We start from the raw sequence: 17,015 nt of genomic DNA, 5'->3' as shown, positions 1-17,015 counted from the left end.
ACACACACGGCCTGGCAGCATTAGGGTGGCCCCTGGATGTGTCATTAATGACCGTGGTCATGTCTAGAAGTCAGTTCACCACCCTGAAACGTTGTCTTGAAAAGTACACCATTGCAAATGTTTATCCTGATGGGAAGTTATAGAAAACATTCCTGGGATAACTGGGGGAATCTAAGCAGGGGCTAGGTATTAAATATTATTAAATTATTATTAATTGTGTTAGGTGCAATAGTGGTGTTGTGGTTATGAAAGAAAATGTCTGTATTCTTAAGAGATGCAGGCTTTCAGCAACTTAAAATTTCATCCAAAAACATTATTTCCTAAGTACACTAAACACATACATACACAGAAAGCAAGTGTGGCAAATATTAATGCTATTTTAATTCAGGTAAGGCTTAAATTGTAAAATTTTGTCTTCTTATCTTTCCTGTATGCTTCAAAATTTTCATAATTAAAAAATTGGACAAAAAAAAGCATGTGATTAAAGTAATTAAAAAAGCTGAATTGCTTTTAAACTAAAAGACTGCCATTCCTATGAAATTTATATTTATTAAATAAAAACTTCCTATAAAAAAAGACCGCCGTAAAAAATAAACAAAAATATGCAACATGAAACTAGATGGATCTCCATGTTTTAAATGTTAAAGAAAGGACTGTTTTCTACCAGCTCTCACAGAAGCAGGCATCCACATCTTTCGGGACAGCTTGGAGATCCGAGAGCCTCCGAGGGCGGCAGCTGCAAGGTGCCTCTTCTACCTGGTCTGCCTTTACTCTTTTTTTTTTTTTTAACTTTTATTTAATGAATATAATTTCCAAAGTACAGCTCCCCCGCCCCCCGCCTTTACTCTCACAGGCGGAACCTGAGCTCGCTCATGGACTTTGCTCTCCTAGCGTGGCTGTGCGGTGGCAAAACCAGGCTGCACTTTACCTTGAATCTTCACAGAGGTCAAGCACCTTCGGCACGGGTACTCCAGCACTTGCAAGGGCTTTCATCACCCTGCCATAGCAGATGAAAACAAGCATTAAAAAAGAAAGAAAATGAGTCTAACTCCTGGGTGAACTGGCGAGATTTTCTAGAAATTACTTCTCTGACTTAAAAACTAGGGGCCAGCACTGTGGTGCAGCAGGCTAAGCCAGTGCTTGTGACGTTGGCACCCCTGCAAGAGTGCCAGTTGGAGACCCGATTGGGAAAGCAGCAAACCATGGTCCAGGTGCTTGGGTCCCTGACACCCATGTGGGAGACCAGGTGGCATTCGGGGCTCCTGGCTCTGGCCTAGCCAAGCCCCTGCCACTGCGGCCATCTGGGGAGTGAATCAGCAGGTGGAAGATCTTTCTCTCCCTGCCTTTCTCCCTTTCCCTCTCCCTCTGTCACTCTGCCTTTCAAATAAATTAATCTTAAAAAAAATCATATGGAACAAAAAACAAATGGCAAAACCACATCCCTACATCAAATGTACTAGTTACACTGAATTTAACAGCTTACAGTTCCCATCAATGTCAGAGAAGACGCCTGTGTCCCACACCAGAATGCCTGGCTCGATCCCCAGCTCTGGCTCTGACTCCGGATCCTGCACCGCAGCCCTGACATGCGGCACTGACGGCTCACGTGGCTGCCTGTGGGCAACCTGGATTGTGTGTTGGCTCCTGGCTTTGGCCCTGACCCAGTTCTTGTCACTATGGGCATTTGGGGAGTAAACTAGGAAGGCAGTTCTCTCTCTCTCTCTGTGCCTCTCGGATAAATAAACATTTCAAGAAATGACAGAATTATCAAGGCTGATAGAAAAGCACAACCTAACTCCATGGTGTCTACAAGAGACAAACTTGGATATAAACACACAAAAAGAATGGAAAGGCAACCAGCATGCAGTTGGCAAGGCCACCTGTAGCATCAGGTAAAGTACACTTTAAGACAGAGTATTACCAGAGACAAAGAGGTATTTCCAAATGATGCAACAATGAATTCAATACATCAGGAAGATATTACAATCATAAATGTATATGTGCCTGACAACGGGGCTTTAAAATACGTGAAGTGGGGCTGGTGTTGTGCTGTAGTAGGTAAGGCTGCTGCCTGTGATGCCAGCATCCCATATGGGCAGCAGTTCGAGACCTGCTAATAGTCAGAGAAAAGCAGTGGGAGATGGCCCAACTGCTTGGGCCCCTGCCCAGGGGGAGGGAGACCTGGAGGAAACTCTTGGCTTGGGCTTGGCCCAGTGCTGACTGTTATATGTCCAATCGGGGAGTGAACCAGTGGATGGAAGATCCCTCCCCCCACATACACACCTCTGTAACTGCCTTTCAAATAAATAAGTAATTTTTTTAAGATTTATTTATTTACTTTAAAGGTGGAGTTAGAGAAAGAGAGAGAGACACACAGAGATTTTCCATCTCTCCCTCAAATGACCACAATGATTGGGGCTTGGTCAGGCCAAAGCCAGGAGCCAGGAGCTTCTTACAGTTCTCCCACATGGGTGCAGGGGCCTAAGCACTTGAGTCATCCTCCACTGCTTTCCCAAGCACATCAGCAGGGAGCTAGATAGGAAGTGGAACAGCTGGGACTTGAACCTGAGCCTATATGGGATGCCAGTGCTACAGGCCATGGCTTAACCCACTGTGCCATAGTGCTGGCCCCAATAAATAAATCTTTTTTTTTTAAAGAAAATGATCAAAAGTAAAGAAATAGGCAAATCTACAATCAAAGTTTAGATTTTAACACCCGTCTCAGTAATGATGGAATTAGACGAAGGTAGATCTAAAAGACACGGGTCTGAATGGCACTACCAACCAACCGGGCCTAAGGACACCCCTACCACACCTGGTGGACAACTGTGGAGCACATACTACATCAAGTGCAGACAAGGCATTCACCAAGATCAGTCACACGCTGGCCCAGGAACTATGTCTCAATAAATTTCAGCAAATACGGGGATCTTATCGAATAGTCCCCAGACCGCAACAGCATTAAGCTAGAAATCATTAATGCATGATATCTACAAAAAATTTAGTACCCAAATATTGGGAAATTTAATAACATTTCTATGTGATCCAGGGATCAAAAAGGAAATCACAGGAGAATTAGGGAAGATTTTAAACTGGAACAACACCACCACCAACACAAAATGTCAACATTTGTGGGCTGCCGCTAAAGAACTGCTTAGAAAGAAATCTGTATCTTTAAATGCTACTATTAGAAAAATGAAGATTTATTCATCTTTTTATTTGAGAAACAACATGGTGGGGGGCAGTGGACAGAGAGAGAGAGATAGAGAGAGAGAGAAAGTTCCATTCACTGGTTTACTCCTCAGATGCCCACAAAGGCAAGGACTGGACGGGCTGAAGCTGGGAGCCAGGAACTCTATCCAGGTTTCTTGCCTGTGTGGAGCCCAATTGCCTGCCTCATCACCACTGCCTCCCAGGCTCTGAGCTGGCAGGAAGCTGGAGTCAGGAGCTGGAGCCAGAAATCAAACCCAAGCGGTCTACTACGGGACACGGGCATCTCAAACACTAGGTCAAGCACCTGCTCCCTGTGCACAACTGTGTTTAAAAATAGTTAAAACACGACTACACGTCTACTTCAAAAAGTCCTGGAAAAGGGGATTAAGAGTCAATTAAGCACCTGGCTCACAGGTTCAGCCCTATCCCATGTCTTGCTGTTGTGGGCAACAGTGGAAGGGATCTCTCTTTTATATATATATATATAATATTTATATATCAATTATTATATATAGTATTTATATATAATTAATATATATTATGTATATATAAAAAATAAATAAAACACTTTTTACAAAAGAGGTTGGGCAGGTGTTGTGCTGCAGTGGATTAAGCCCCTGATGAAGGTGCTCACACCCCATACTGGAGGGCCAGTTGAAGTCCCGACTCCTCGGATTTTTCTTTTATTAAATTTATTTTGAAAGGCAGAATAGAGAAAGAGGGAGAGGGAGGAGAGATCTTCCACCTGCTGCTTCACTCTCCAATATGCCCGCGAAAGCCAGGAGCCAAGAACTCCATCCTGGTCTCCCATGTGGGTGGCAGGGCCCGTGTACCTCAGCCTTCTTCCACTGCCTTCCGTGGCACATTAGCAGGGAGCTGGAACAGAAGCAGAGCAGCTCCAGTGTGGGCTGCTGGTGTCACGAGCAGTGGCTTAGCCAGCTGCACCACAATGCCAAGCCACCCCTCGCCTAGCTCCTCTGCTTTTGATCCAGCTCTCTGCTAATGTGCTCGGGAAGATAGCAGAAGATGGCCCAAGTCCTCGGGTCTCTGCTGTCTACATGGGAGACCCACAGATGCAATTCCCAGCTCCTGGCTTTGGCCGCCACAGCCCTCCCTGTTGCGGGCACTTGGGGAATGAACGATTAGGTGGTAGATTTCTCTGTGTGTCTCTCCCTCTTTCTGTTGCTCTCTTTCAAATAAATAAGTGTTTTTAAAACCAGAGATCATGTTGAGTGATTGATCTGCAGCATCTAGGTGTGTGTAAGTACACTGAAGAATGTGTGCTGAAATCACTCAATGCATTTCTCAGGACACAACCCCATCATGAAGTGGTACTTGTTGCAACAAGTAGATGTGCCAGGGTTCACGTATTCATCTCCCGGTCATTGTACCTTGCAGGGGTGGAGACTGTACCTGTATAAGGTCTAGCCCTGCCAAGGCAACCACAGGCAGAACTTGAAATTCAATAAATCTATAGCAGGCTACTTTTTAAAAAAAATTCCTTTATTTCTTTGAAAAAGAGAGAGAGAGAGAGAGAGAAAGAGAGAGAGAGAACACTTCCCTCCATTGGTTCACTCCCCAGATGGCTACAACGGCTAGTATTGAGCCAGGTCCAAACCAGGAGCCAGGAGCTTCATCCGGGTCTCCCATGTGGGTAGCAGGGGCCCAAATATTTGGGCCATCTTTCACTGTTTTTCCCAGGCTATTAGCAGGGAGCTGCATCAGAGTGGAGCAGCCGGGACACAAATGGGGACTGATATCGGATACTGGTATCACAGGTGACAATCTTACCCGCTATGCCACAATGCTGGACCCAGCAGGCTAAATTCTTGGTAGAGTTATAGAGAGATCTTCTATTTGCTGGATCCATGCCACAAATGGCTACAATGGCTGGAGCTGGGCCGATCTAAAGCCAGGAACTGGGAGCTTCTTCCAGGTCTCCCACATGGTACACGGAACTTGGGCTATACTCTGCTGCTTTTCCAGGTGCATTAGTAGAGAGCTAGATTGGAAGTGGAGCAGCCAGGACTCATAGGGGATGCCGGCATCACAGGTACTGGCTTTACCCACTATGCTACAACGAGCTAACTTCTAAGCGGATAATTCTGTATGGCCAGTGAATGATGTAGTAAATATCCAAATGGCTGTTGGCAGAAAAAAGGTTCCCCACCCCTGCCTTTGGGTGTGCCCCAACTTTTTATTATTATAAATAACACCATAGTAAACATATTAATGCATAAAGCTGTTTTTTCCTATTTAGAATTATTTAAGATATAGCAATAGAATTGGAACTAACAGGTCTAAAAGGAAGCTCATTCTGGTTGTATCATGTTTTCTAGAATAGCTCACATTTACACTGGCATTTTGTAAGCAGATCCTATGTCATGTTTCATCTTCAAATGAACATCTTGTTTTTTTACAATGGAAATTATGTGCATTTTGGGATTTAACTAAATTTTTATTTCTTTCTTTTCATTTTTAATTTGAAAGGCAGAGAAATCTCTCATTCACTGATGGACTCTCCAAATGCCTTTAACAGCCAGGGCTGGGCCTGGCCAAAGCCAGGAGCTAGGAACTCAATCCAGGTCTCTCACATGGGTGCAGGAACCCAGGGACTTGAGCCACCTCATGCTGCCTCCCACAGTGCACATCAGCAGGAAGCTGGGGTTGGAGGAGGAGCCAGGACTTGAACCCAGGCACTCTTGACAGAGACACGGTGTCCCAAGCAGTGTTTTAACCACTGCACCAAACACTGGCCCCTCTTGGATTTTTAAAATTTCATTAGAGCACTTCAGAACTCCTTGGTACTCTGGGAATACTCAGAGTTCAGAAGCCAGATGCACAGGAAACAGTTGAGGCCTTGGAGTTTTAGGGTCTTTCACACTCCTGCTATGTAGAGGGCCCCTAGAGAAAGGCTCGGAAGTAGCTCACGCAGGTGCAGGTTGTCATTCTGAACCCTGCAGGGCCCCTCTGCACGGGGCTGGCTGTCACCTCAGGGCTGAGCGTGTGCACTGTCCAGGCTGTGGGGAGCAGACAGTGTGCTGCCATTTACCTGAACTCCCTCTCAATTGCATGGGCAGAGGGCAGGAGTGTCCCTGGGGGCTTCTTCCTCAGGACCAGCTGGTGGCCGTGCAGCCGGATGTAGTAAGTTGGATTGGACTGTCCGTGATCAAACTGGAGGAGTTCCAGGGGACCTGCAAGTTTGCAAACAAAGAAAACTCAAAAGCAGACCTGCAGGACCCACCTGGACAGACATTCTCTCCAGAGTCCGCGTTTGGGACCTAAGAAATCCTCATCTGGCGTGCAGCACGAGACAAGCGTGTCCACCCGGGCCAGTGGGGTCCACCATCCCATGCTGCCACTGTGTGTGGCAAAGGCCACCCGCTTGACAATCCTGTTCTCAGGCCGTGCTGGCATCCGGTTTTGTCCTCCCTGCCAACTCCTGCTCCGGGAACAGTGGCATGTTGGCTGTCAGCACAGCACAGCCAGGGCAACCCGCCTGGCCATGGGGAACACTTCAAGCCTCAGGATGAGAAGGGCCCTTGCGTGTCACTCACCTGGACTGGGCCAAGCCACAGTCACACTGATGTGACAGCTGAAAGGAGCCGTGCAGAGCCCTTCAGGCTGGGCCAGGCTGCTCTCCCATGAGGCCATTCCCCACCCTGCAGGCCAGATTCTGTGGCCCCTTGCGGGCTCCTGGCAGAGATGAACCGAATTCACCCAGCTTTGTAACACACCCAGACTTCACCTGAGTCGGCCTGGGCGGGGTCTCAGCGACCGAGAGCCCAGCCACTGGAAAACAAGGGAACACGGACTGCACGAATAAAGCCCTTTGTAAGGGTCAGGTGGATGAGGGGGCCCTCCTCTCCAGGCAGAGCTCTCTGCAAAGGCTCCCAGACACCTGTGTTTCTGCAGATGTCATGTGAAGAAGGAGAGGGTGCTGTGCACCCTGGCAGTTGCCTTCTCAAGCCAGCAGAAACAGACGCCCCGTGCGCGTGCGACAGTCCGTGCCGCGCTCCCCAGTGGACGGCAGGGGACGACGGCCCTGAGCAGGTGCCCGGGGAAGGAGCTCGATGCCTTTGCCGAGGCCAAACTGAAAGCAGCACTCAGATGCACTGGGCCCCGTGGCTGTGGTCCTCACACACAGCCCCTTTGTTTCTGGTGTTTTCCATCAGGGTCGGAAAGTGAGAACCAGGACGAAAGCCTCGGCCCGGAGACAGCTGCCAGCAAACAAACCACACCCACCTGCTGTGCTCTGGGTCCCCAGCAAGTCTCTGAGGTACTTCTCCAGGGGCCCTGTGGGAATCTCCATCGTCCTCCTCACGGGACGAGTGTCCCTGACACCCGGCCGCAGAGGGAAGCCCAGCAGCGTTTCTAATTCCTGCACTGCAGTCTCCGGGTCCCGGACCTGGTTTCAGAGAGAAGACTGACGTGGACCACAGCCACCCTGCCGTCTCTGCGCTGGTTCTCTATGCGGGTACTTGCAGGGTTTGGCTTCTGTTTTTTGTTTTTGTTTTTATTTATTTGAGAGGTAGCGTCACAGACAGTGAGAGGGAGAGACAGAAAGAGAGGTCTTCCATCTTCTGGTTCACCCCTCAAATGGCCACAGCGGCCGGAGCTGTGCCGATCCGAAGCCAGGAGCCAGGAGCTTCCTCTGGCTCTCTCACGCACGTACAGGGGCTCAAAGACCTGGGCCATCTTCTACTACTTTCCCTGGCCACAGCAGAGGGCTGGATCAGAAGAGGAGCAGCCGGGACTAGAACTGGTGCCCATATGGGATGCCAGTGCTGCAGGCGGAGGGTTAACATACTACACCACAGCGCTGGCCCTTTTTTTTGTTTTTTTGTTTTTTTTTTTTAAAGATTTATTTATTTAAAAGGTGATGAAACAGAGAGAGAGAGAGAGAGATCTTCCATCTGCTGACTCATTCCCCGAATTACCACAAGGCCAAGGCCAGGCCAGGCTGAGTGAGGAGCCCAGAACTTCATCTGGGTCTCCCATGTGTGTGGCAGGGACCCACACAGTTAGGCTGGCCTTTGCCGCTTTCCCAGGCACGTGAGCAGGGGGCTGGGTCAGAAGCAGAGCAGCCCAGATGAGCTCAGACGTGGGGTGCTGGCATCGCAGGCAGTGGCCTAACCTGTGCCACACGTGGGTCCCAGCGAGCGCAGTCCTTTAGGAGGCAGCGCCTGAGGAGCCAGTTCCCTGAGGAAGGGCCGGAGCAGGATGTTCAGCTGAGGAGGAAGCCGTAGGATGAGGTCCCCCTCCTTCAACCTCTGACCACGCTGAGCGGGAAAGCGTGCTGCTGCAGGCTCCACGGCACACGCTCACGCACGGGGCGCCTAGGCTGCAGTGTGGGCTCTGTCCCTACAGGCCCTCAGCTCAGTAATGAAAACCCCAACACAGGAGCCCCTCACAGGGCTTCCTGGGCCGCACAGCCATGGCCCCGGGTGGCCTGGGCAGCTGTAGCTGCTGGTCACCGGAACAGCGGCATCAGTACAGGCTGGAGGGCGCCAATGCCCTGGGCTGTCACTTGCCTGCTTGTGGGTCTCTTTTCTCTGAATGCCTTCTTACTACGCGTTTGTCTTGCTTTCCATAGAAAATACAACCCATAGCTAGTCACATACGTTTCACAGTTCATAGAACACGACCATGGAAACTTGGGGGCAGTCACTAAGGAGAGCTACAATGATGAACGTAAAAAAGACTGCGTAGAGGGGCCAGCATTGTGGTGTTGCAGGTGAAGCGGCCGCCTGTGACGCCGGCATCCCAGTTCAGGTCCTGACTGCTCTACTTCCCGTCCAGCTCTCTGCTAATGGCTGCTAATGGAAAAGCAGCAGAAGACGGCCCAAGTCCTTGGGCCACTGCACCCACATGGGAAACTCAAGTTCCTGGCTGCTGGCTTTGGCCCACCCCAGCTCTGGCTGTTACAGCCATTTGGAGAGCAAACCAGTGGATGGAAGATCTCTCTCTCCCTCTCCCTCTCCCTCTCCCTCTCCCTCTCCCTCTCCCTCTCCATCCCTCCCTCCCTCCCTCTGGAAGTCTGCCTTTCAAATAAATAAATAAATCTAAAAAACAAAACAAAACAGACTGCATAGAAATGGTTGTATTAATGTCTAGCACAAAGACAGGAGTTCAAAAAATAGTGACCTGTTACCTTCACGGTGTGGATACCAAGGCTGGCTGCTGCTTTTAGATTTTGTCCGAGATCGTCAAGGAAGATGGACTCGGAGGGCTGCAGGCCCAGCCGCTGCAAGCACAGCTGGTAGATCCGAGGGTCTGGCTTACTGATGCCCTCCAGGCAAGATTCCACGACCTGCGGGCGGGCGGGCGGGGCAGGAGTGAGCCTGGGTGCTACAGCTGGAGCTCCCACACACACTCTCTGCGCATGCACATTGCTGTGGTTTCGGAAGGAAGACAGCTGAAATTTGCTGTAACAGGTAACGGTGAGAGTATCATGATATAACATGATGGTGCCTGCTTACGCTGAGTGACAGGGAAATACTAGGTTACAACCTGGGCCAAGCTCAGGAAACCAGAGTTCTGGTTCAGACACTGTGACGTGTGCCAACAGCCAAGACGCAAAAGGCCTCAGTTTCACCATCAGTAAAATGGGAATAATAACAGCCATCTTATCTACTGGAGTGGTTGTGGGGAAACTTGAGTGAGTTCCAAAAAGACAGAGTGTTTTGCTAATGCCATGTGCAGAAGCAAGACAGCATTTCAGCTCTACGGAAAGAAGGCCCTGTTTAGTGCTACAAAATAAACTCAACCTTGATGTTTATTGCAGAGGTTAAACAATGAACTGTCAATACAGATAAATCCCCTGGGATGGCTCACACCTCAAGGACCACCAATTCCTTTCATGCTCACAGAGTCCTGTACCTGACAGCCGCATGTGATCTGGAACCAGGGGGCTGGGGAGGTTAGAACTCCATAAAAGCTGCCTTGGCCTCAGGCTCTCTCTAATCTAGAGACCCCCCTAGAAGTCCTCTGACACTCTCCCTGGGGCTTAATCACCTATAAACTGGGTCCAAGCCCGTCATATATACCAGTTACCAGTACCCTCTGCACTGCCCTAAGAATAGAACTAAATCCCTGACTCACCCTGAATGATCCAAGCTCTCCAAGGCCAAGGACAAAAGCAAGGGCCCCTCCCACCACTCCACACTTGCATTCTGGGTTGGGTAGGAACTGCTCTGTCAGGGAAATAAATATCCTGCACCAACTGCACCTTTCTCCTTACCCTTCCTGGTCTGCTAAGACCTGGGATATGCTAGAGGAAGCAAAGAAGGTTCCCTAAAGAGAAAGGGACGGCTCAGACCCCATCCGTGGTTGAGGCTAGCGATGGGAAGGGGCGGGAACTGGGGGAACAGGCCCCAGAGCCGCCTGTAGACAGCTCCCCTCACCAGGTAAGCTATGTTGCAGGCTGTGGAGAGGCAGGATGTGCTTGATAAGACCCCTGGACACCTCCTGCTCTTCTAGTTTGCACGGTATGGCATGTGCCTGTTAAAGTTTCTATCACTTTGTTGGCCAACCAGGAACTGTAGGAGCAAGGCCAGCATTTGCCCAAATAGGTATGAGATAAAAACAGTCTTGGTTTATCAGGGACCTGCCAGAGGTCATGAGACGAGAGAATCACAGGTGGGTCCACAGGCCCCTTGCTGCCTCGAGGGAGGGAGCTCTCGCCCTGCCAGCACAGCAGGAGCAGGTCCCCTGTGGCGCTGTCCCTAAATTCACATGGCCAGGCCTCTACGCTCCAGACCGCTCAAGGGGAACCTCCTGGACAAGCTCCAAGGTGACAGTGGAGGGCAGGCAGAAGTGGACACCTCTACTTGAACCTAGTGGTCCAACGAGGGGCACTCACGTAAGAACAGACTTAGGACTATGGAGGCAGGGAACACACCACTTTCTGGAGTGAAACCAAACTGCTGTTCCCATGGATGCAGAGAAACAGAAAGGGGCTCTGTCACTAAAACGCACAGCACTCAGGTTATCAGGGGGCATTTTGCCTAGTGCGTCCAAGGCTCTACATGGCTCTCGCTCCATCCGGGGAGAGGTTTCCCATCTGCCTGGAACATTGCGGTGAGGAAGGCTCCTCGTGATCCAAGCAATTCTGGAAGGCCCCGGAAGCCCCCTGCCCAGCTGGGCCTTGCAGGCCCTGGGGAACTCATCACTGCTCTGAGATGCGAGACACGGGGACGCATTTCAGAAGTCAAGATGGTGACCTGGGTGTCGAAGCTGGTGTGCTCACACGCAGCACGTCGTGCAGTGCAGCAGGGAAGTAGGTCAGGCTCAGGGACAGCACTGGTCTAGGGACGAATATGGCAGATATAGTGAGTGGAGGGCCCCATAGATGCTCTTAAAAGAGAAAAGGTCAGAGGACCCACTAAGAAGCGAGGCCAGGGGTGGGCACTGTGGCGCAGCAGGCCAAACTACAACTTGGGACACGCACGTCCCGTATCAGAGTGCCTGCTCTGAGTTCCAACCACTCCACACCACCAGCTTCCTACTCTGTCTCTCCTTCTCTCTGCCTTTCAAATCAATAAACAAATAATTAAATCTTCAGATGGAAAGATAGGGGGCTGATGGAGGTGCCTGTGCTATGTGAAACTTAAGGTTGAACTTGGGAATGTACGGGGTCTCCAATCAGTTACCAGTCCCATGCAGGATTTGATGGGGCATCCTGGAGCAATCCCACAGAGCCCGTGTTAGTGCTTCTGGATCATCTCAAGCTCACCACATCAAACTGACTCCGGTCCAGGGGAAAAAAGCTTTTCCCATCGGGAAGATAAAAATTGTTGCTCAGGACTGCGGTCTGAAGGCCTCTAGCCCGGATCCGAGTAATGGCCTCCGTCATCACTGGGAACTGCTTCGCCACCCGCTCGCTGGTCAGCAGAGAGAAAAACGAGGCCACAGGTACCGAAGCCTTTGCCTAGGAACAGGGAGGGGAGAGCAGTCACTGAGAGTGAGAGACAGGGCTGGGGTCTGGTGCAGCACCTAAGTGCCCTCCTGGGACGCCTGCAAGCCACGTCAGAGTGCCTGGTTCGAATCCTGGCTCTTCTGCTTCCCGTCCAGCTCTCTGCTAGTGCACCACCCTGGAGGCAGCAGTAATGGCTCAAGCACTTGGGTCCCCACCACCCACATGGAAGACCTGGAGGGAGTTCCAGGCTCCTCGCTTTGGCCTGGTCCAATCCTGTAGGCATTTGGAGAGAGAAACAACAGAGGCAAGGAGCTGTCTCTGCCTTGAAAATGAAAATGAAAATGAAAAGAGTGAGAACTACTCATAACCAACGGAATAGCACTGACCCCTGGCTTCCCGCGGCCTGCTGCCCAGAGGAGCTGTCTCTCAATCCTGTGCTGACTCTGCATGCGAACCTGGAATAGTGACTTCGAGTTCCCAGCAGAGAGCGAGCTAATGCTTGCGGTAAATGAGTTCCTGATCCCACTCATGGATTGATAATATTTTAAAAGTCAGAACACTGCAGGGTACGGTAAACAATAGAAGTGTAGGAAGGCAGATGTCATTTGACTTTTAATGATCCAGAAAGCACTTACTGATTTTGTAGTGCCTCAGCAGCACCTTTATGAATTTTAGTTTCTCATCAATTTTGTTTTACATTCAATATGTGCGGTTATCAAGCAGTTTATTTTTGTTTATTTATCTATTTGAAAGGCAGAGTGCAGAGACAGAGATCCTCCATCTGCTACTTCACAGCTGGGGCTGGACCAGGCTGAAGCAGGAAGCAGGAATCCGCCTGGGTCCCCCCTGTGTGTGGCAGGGGCTCAGTACCTGAGTCATCACTCCTACCGCCTCCCAGGGTGCACACTGGTGCGACGCTGGATTAGAAATGGAGGCAGATCTCAAACCCGCATTCCAGTGTGGGATGAGGCACCCCAAGCAATGGCTTGATCTGCTGAGCCACAACTCCTCCACCCTAGATAGGTTTTCAATGCTCGTATTTGAGCATGTTTCAAAACATGCGAAGGCAAGTCTACTGTTTTATATAAACACACACACATACATATATATACATACACATATATAAACACACACATAATCATTCACATAAACACACAAATATAAATATGTACACATATACACAAACATATAAACACATAGACACAAAAAATATAAACACATACATACATACATATATATACACATATTTTATCACAGCATAGCTTGGAACAATGCACAGCACAGTAAAAATATTCAATATTATTCCTTTTATTACATATAAAATATATATGTACATTTTATCATAGATTAACTGAATATAATTAACAAATCATACAGTTCACCTATGTGAAGTGTACTGTTCAATGGTATAGTCACAAAGTTTTGCAACCATCACCACAATCAATTTTAGAAACTTTTCTTGTTACTCTAAAGAGAAACTCATACTCGTCAGCAGTCACTCTGCCTTCCCCTCTCACACCCCAGACACAGAAAACCATGAACCTCCTTTCTGTCTCTATAGATCTGCCTACTCTGAACATTGCACACAAATGGAATCAGACAATACGTGGTCCTTTTTGACTAGTTTCTTTCACTTAGCATAATGTTTTAACATTTCTGTTGCTATTTTCTATGTGGAAAATAACATAAAATTTATAGTTCAACCGTTTGCAGGGTACAAACTCAGCAGTACTAAGCAGTCACATCGCTGTGCAGCCATCACTGCCACCCACCCATGCACTGTCTCTCGCACTTTCAATTATATTTTAATAGAATGAGAGTTACAAGTTAGTATAAGGGATATGAAATGCTGCATGGCACAGAGAAAATGCTCAATATTATTATTCCTTTAAGTAAGTTTTTAAAAATATTTTTATTCATTTGAGTGAGAGAGAGACAGCAAGCTCCCATCTGCTGGTTCACTCCACAAATGACCAACGACAGTGGCCCTAGGCTGGGGCCAACAGGAGGAGCCAAGAACCCAATCCAGCTCTCCTGCGTGAGTGGCAGGAACCCAGCTACTGGAGCCGTCACCACTGCCTCCCAGGGTCTCCATCAGCAGCCAAGTGTTGAACTCAGGGGCTCTAATATGGGAGACAGGCGTCTTAACCACTAAGCCACATGCCCACTCCCAAGAAAGATTCTGCCAAAGCCAGAAGCATTTGCTTCCTAGAGAGGCTTAATGAAGAATATTTTTACTTTTTAAAAAGATTTATTTATTTTATTTGAAAGGCAGTTACATAGAGAGGAGGAGAGAACCATCACTGGTTCACTCCCCAAATGGCCATAACGGCTAGGGCTGGGCCAGACCAAAGACAGGAGCCAGGAGCTTCTTCTGGGTCCCCAAATGGGTGTAGGGGCCCAAGCACTTGGGCCTTCTTGTAGGGCTTCCCCAGGAACATTAGCAGGGAGCTGGACTGGAAGTGGAGCAGCTGGGACTTGAATCATCTCCCATGGAGGACGCGAGCATTGCAGGTGGCGGCTTAACCCACTACACCACAGTGCTGGCCTCATAATGTTTTTACTTCTTATAAAAGTTAAAGTTGAGTACATAGGAGTGGAAAAAATTGCTTAGGGGCTGATGGTCTGGTGCAGTGAGTTAAGCCATGTCTGCAATGCTAGTATCCCACACAGGTGATGGTTCAAGCCCCAGCTGTTCCACTTCCAATCCATCTACCTGCGAATGCACCTGAGAAAGCCCCGAAGAAGACCCAAGTGTTTGGGCCCCTGTATCCCTGTGGGGGACTCAGAAGAAGCTCCTGGCTTCGGTCTGGTCCAGTCCCAGTCATTGTGGCCATTTGGGGAATGACCCAGTGGATGCAGGATCTTACTGTCTCTCCCCTTCTCTCTCTGTAACTCTGCCTTTTAGGTACATAAATAATTTTTTAAAAAATAGTTTAGAAACACATAATGGATTAAGTTTTCACTTTATTTTCAGTCTAACTAGCTTAGGATACATGTTGCGACCACTACTGAAGGCAAAATGACTCAGAAGCAGAGGAAGGTTTATCACTCACCATTTCAGAGCAGCAGTTCCCAAATTCTTGTAAGAAATCCTCTCTCGTTATCTCTCCTCTCATAAATCTCATCCAGGGCCCGGTTTCACCACCTCTGACCAAGGCCTTCAGTACCGTTCCAGAAGGGATACGGTTCTGAACCTCCCATTCTGTAGGAAGTAAAACAGACAATGGGTGAGGTTTGGGGAGCTTGGGGGAATGGCCGCGCCGATTCCTGGGGAATTACCATGGTGCCGGGGGGGGAGTGTGTGTGACGAGGGGACCTTGAAGAAGTTCATGCAAGGCCAAGTCTCAGCCTCAGAGTCCCCAAGGAAGAACAAGGTGATGAGACGGCTCTGGATGCCAAGCAATGCATCTCCTCCCTGGGCCTCTCGTCATGAGGGAGACGCAGGAGGAAACAGCCAGAATCTGACAGCACCCCCAAACCCCAAATCCAGCTCTCCTCTGAACACTACGCTGATCCTCGGCAACTCTGAAACCCCTGTTGACAGTGCTCTCGCCGCGTAATTGAGAGGAAAGCTTCTTTTCTTTGTAAAGAATTATCTGTTTTTAAGGGAGGGCTGAGGCGAGGAGAGGCAAGGCAATGGCCACAGTGGCTGGGGCTGGGCCAGGCAGAGGACAGGAGGCAGAAATTCCATCTGGGTCTCCCACTTGGGTGAGAGGGGCCAAAGCACTTGGGCCATCTGCCGCTGCTTTCCCAGGCACATGAGCGGGGAAGTAGGTCAGAAGTGGAGCAGCTGGGACTCAAGCTGGTGTTCTGATATGGGGTGCTGGCATCACAGGTGGCAGCTTGCACTGCTGTGCCTCAACACCAGCCCCAGGAAGAAAATTTCTACCCATGAAAAGTTAGCGCAGCAGATGGATCAGCATTTGTGTGACACTTGGAGCATCTGAACAGCGTTGTATTTTTCCTGTACAAGGTTGTTTTTCTTTCTGTAATACAACTGCTGGGGACAACACACACACACACACACACACACACGCCTGCATATGCGTACACATATATGCACACACATATGTATTATATAACATATATACAGAGCACTCATAATTATACAATTTACCTAAGATATACTACTTGTGCATTTTACACGTCTTTTATTTTGACATGAAAATATTTTTGTTGTTTTTCTGATAAAGTGGTGCCTGTGCATTGAAAATATTTCAAAGAATGTAAAATGACAAGCAATCCCACTCCTCAGAAATAACCAAGGTTAACAACCTAGTGCATTGAGGTCAGCACTGTGGCTCAGTAGGTTAATCCTCTGCCTGAGGCGCCGGCATCCCATATGGGCGCTGGTTCTAGTCCCAGCTGCTTCTCTTTCAATCCAGCTCTCTGCTGTGGCCTGGGAAAGCAGTGAAGGATGGCCCAGGTCCTTGGGCCCCTGCACTTGCATGGGAGACTGGGAAAAAGCACCTGGCTCCTGGCTTTGGATTGGCGCAACTCTGGCCATTGCGACTATTTGGGGAGTGAACCAATGGAAGGAAGACCTTTGTCTCTGCCTCTCTTTGACTGTAACTCTACCTCTCAAATAAATAACTAAAATCTTAAACAACAACAATAACCCAGTGCATGGTCATTGAGACTAGAAAGACATTTAAAACTCACTCCACGGGTGGGCACTGGCACAGTGGTTAAGATACCACTCAGGATGCCTGCACCTGATATCCAGTGCCTAGTTGAAGACCTGGCTACTCAGCTCCTGATCCAACTTCCTGCTGATAGTACACCCCAGGAGGCAGCAGATGACAGCTCAAGTGCTTGGGTCCTTGCCACCGTGTAGGAGACCTGGATGGAATTCCTGGCTCCTGGCTTTGGCCTGGCT

The 17,015-nt window shown here is 49.1% G+C and overlaps 1 protein-coding gene across 3 annotated transcripts in view; it reads right to left on the bottom strand.

The window, feature by feature from the left end:
• The window catches only part of ACAD10 (acyl-CoA dehydrogenase family member 10), a 48,409-nt gene that overhangs the window by 25,071 nt on the left and 6,323 nt on the right, over nucleotides 1–17,015 (bottom strand). For all 3 annotated transcript variants that reach the window (XM_051826814.3, XM_051826816.3, XM_051826813.3), the window contains 6 exons: nucleotides 15,190–15,338; nucleotides 11,951–12,145; nucleotides 9,368–9,526; nucleotides 7,459–7,621; nucleotides 6,266–6,407; nucleotides 929–997 (listed from right to left, as the gene is read on the bottom strand). In XM_051826814.3, coding sequence (XP_051682774.3) covers nucleotides 929–997; nucleotides 6,266–6,407; nucleotides 7,459–7,621; nucleotides 9,368–9,526; nucleotides 11,951–12,145; nucleotides 15,190–15,338 — 877 coding nt within the window. The remainder of the gene's footprint in view (nucleotides 1–928; nucleotides 998–6,265; nucleotides 6,408–7,458; nucleotides 7,622–9,367; nucleotides 9,527–11,950; nucleotides 12,146–15,189; nucleotides 15,339–17,015) is intronic.

The sequence above is a fragment of the Oryctolagus cuniculus genome, chromosome 21 (genome assembly GCF_051225735.1).
Source record: "Oryctolagus cuniculus isolate XC-2025 breed Fujian yellow rabbit chromosome 21, ASM5122573v1, whole genome shotgun sequence".
Classification (NCBI taxonomy): domain Eukaryota; kingdom Metazoa; phylum Chordata; class Mammalia; order Lagomorpha; family Leporidae; genus Oryctolagus; species Oryctolagus cuniculus.
Note: the sequence above shows the minus strand (reverse complement) of the source record. Positions and strands in the feature narration are given on the sequence as shown.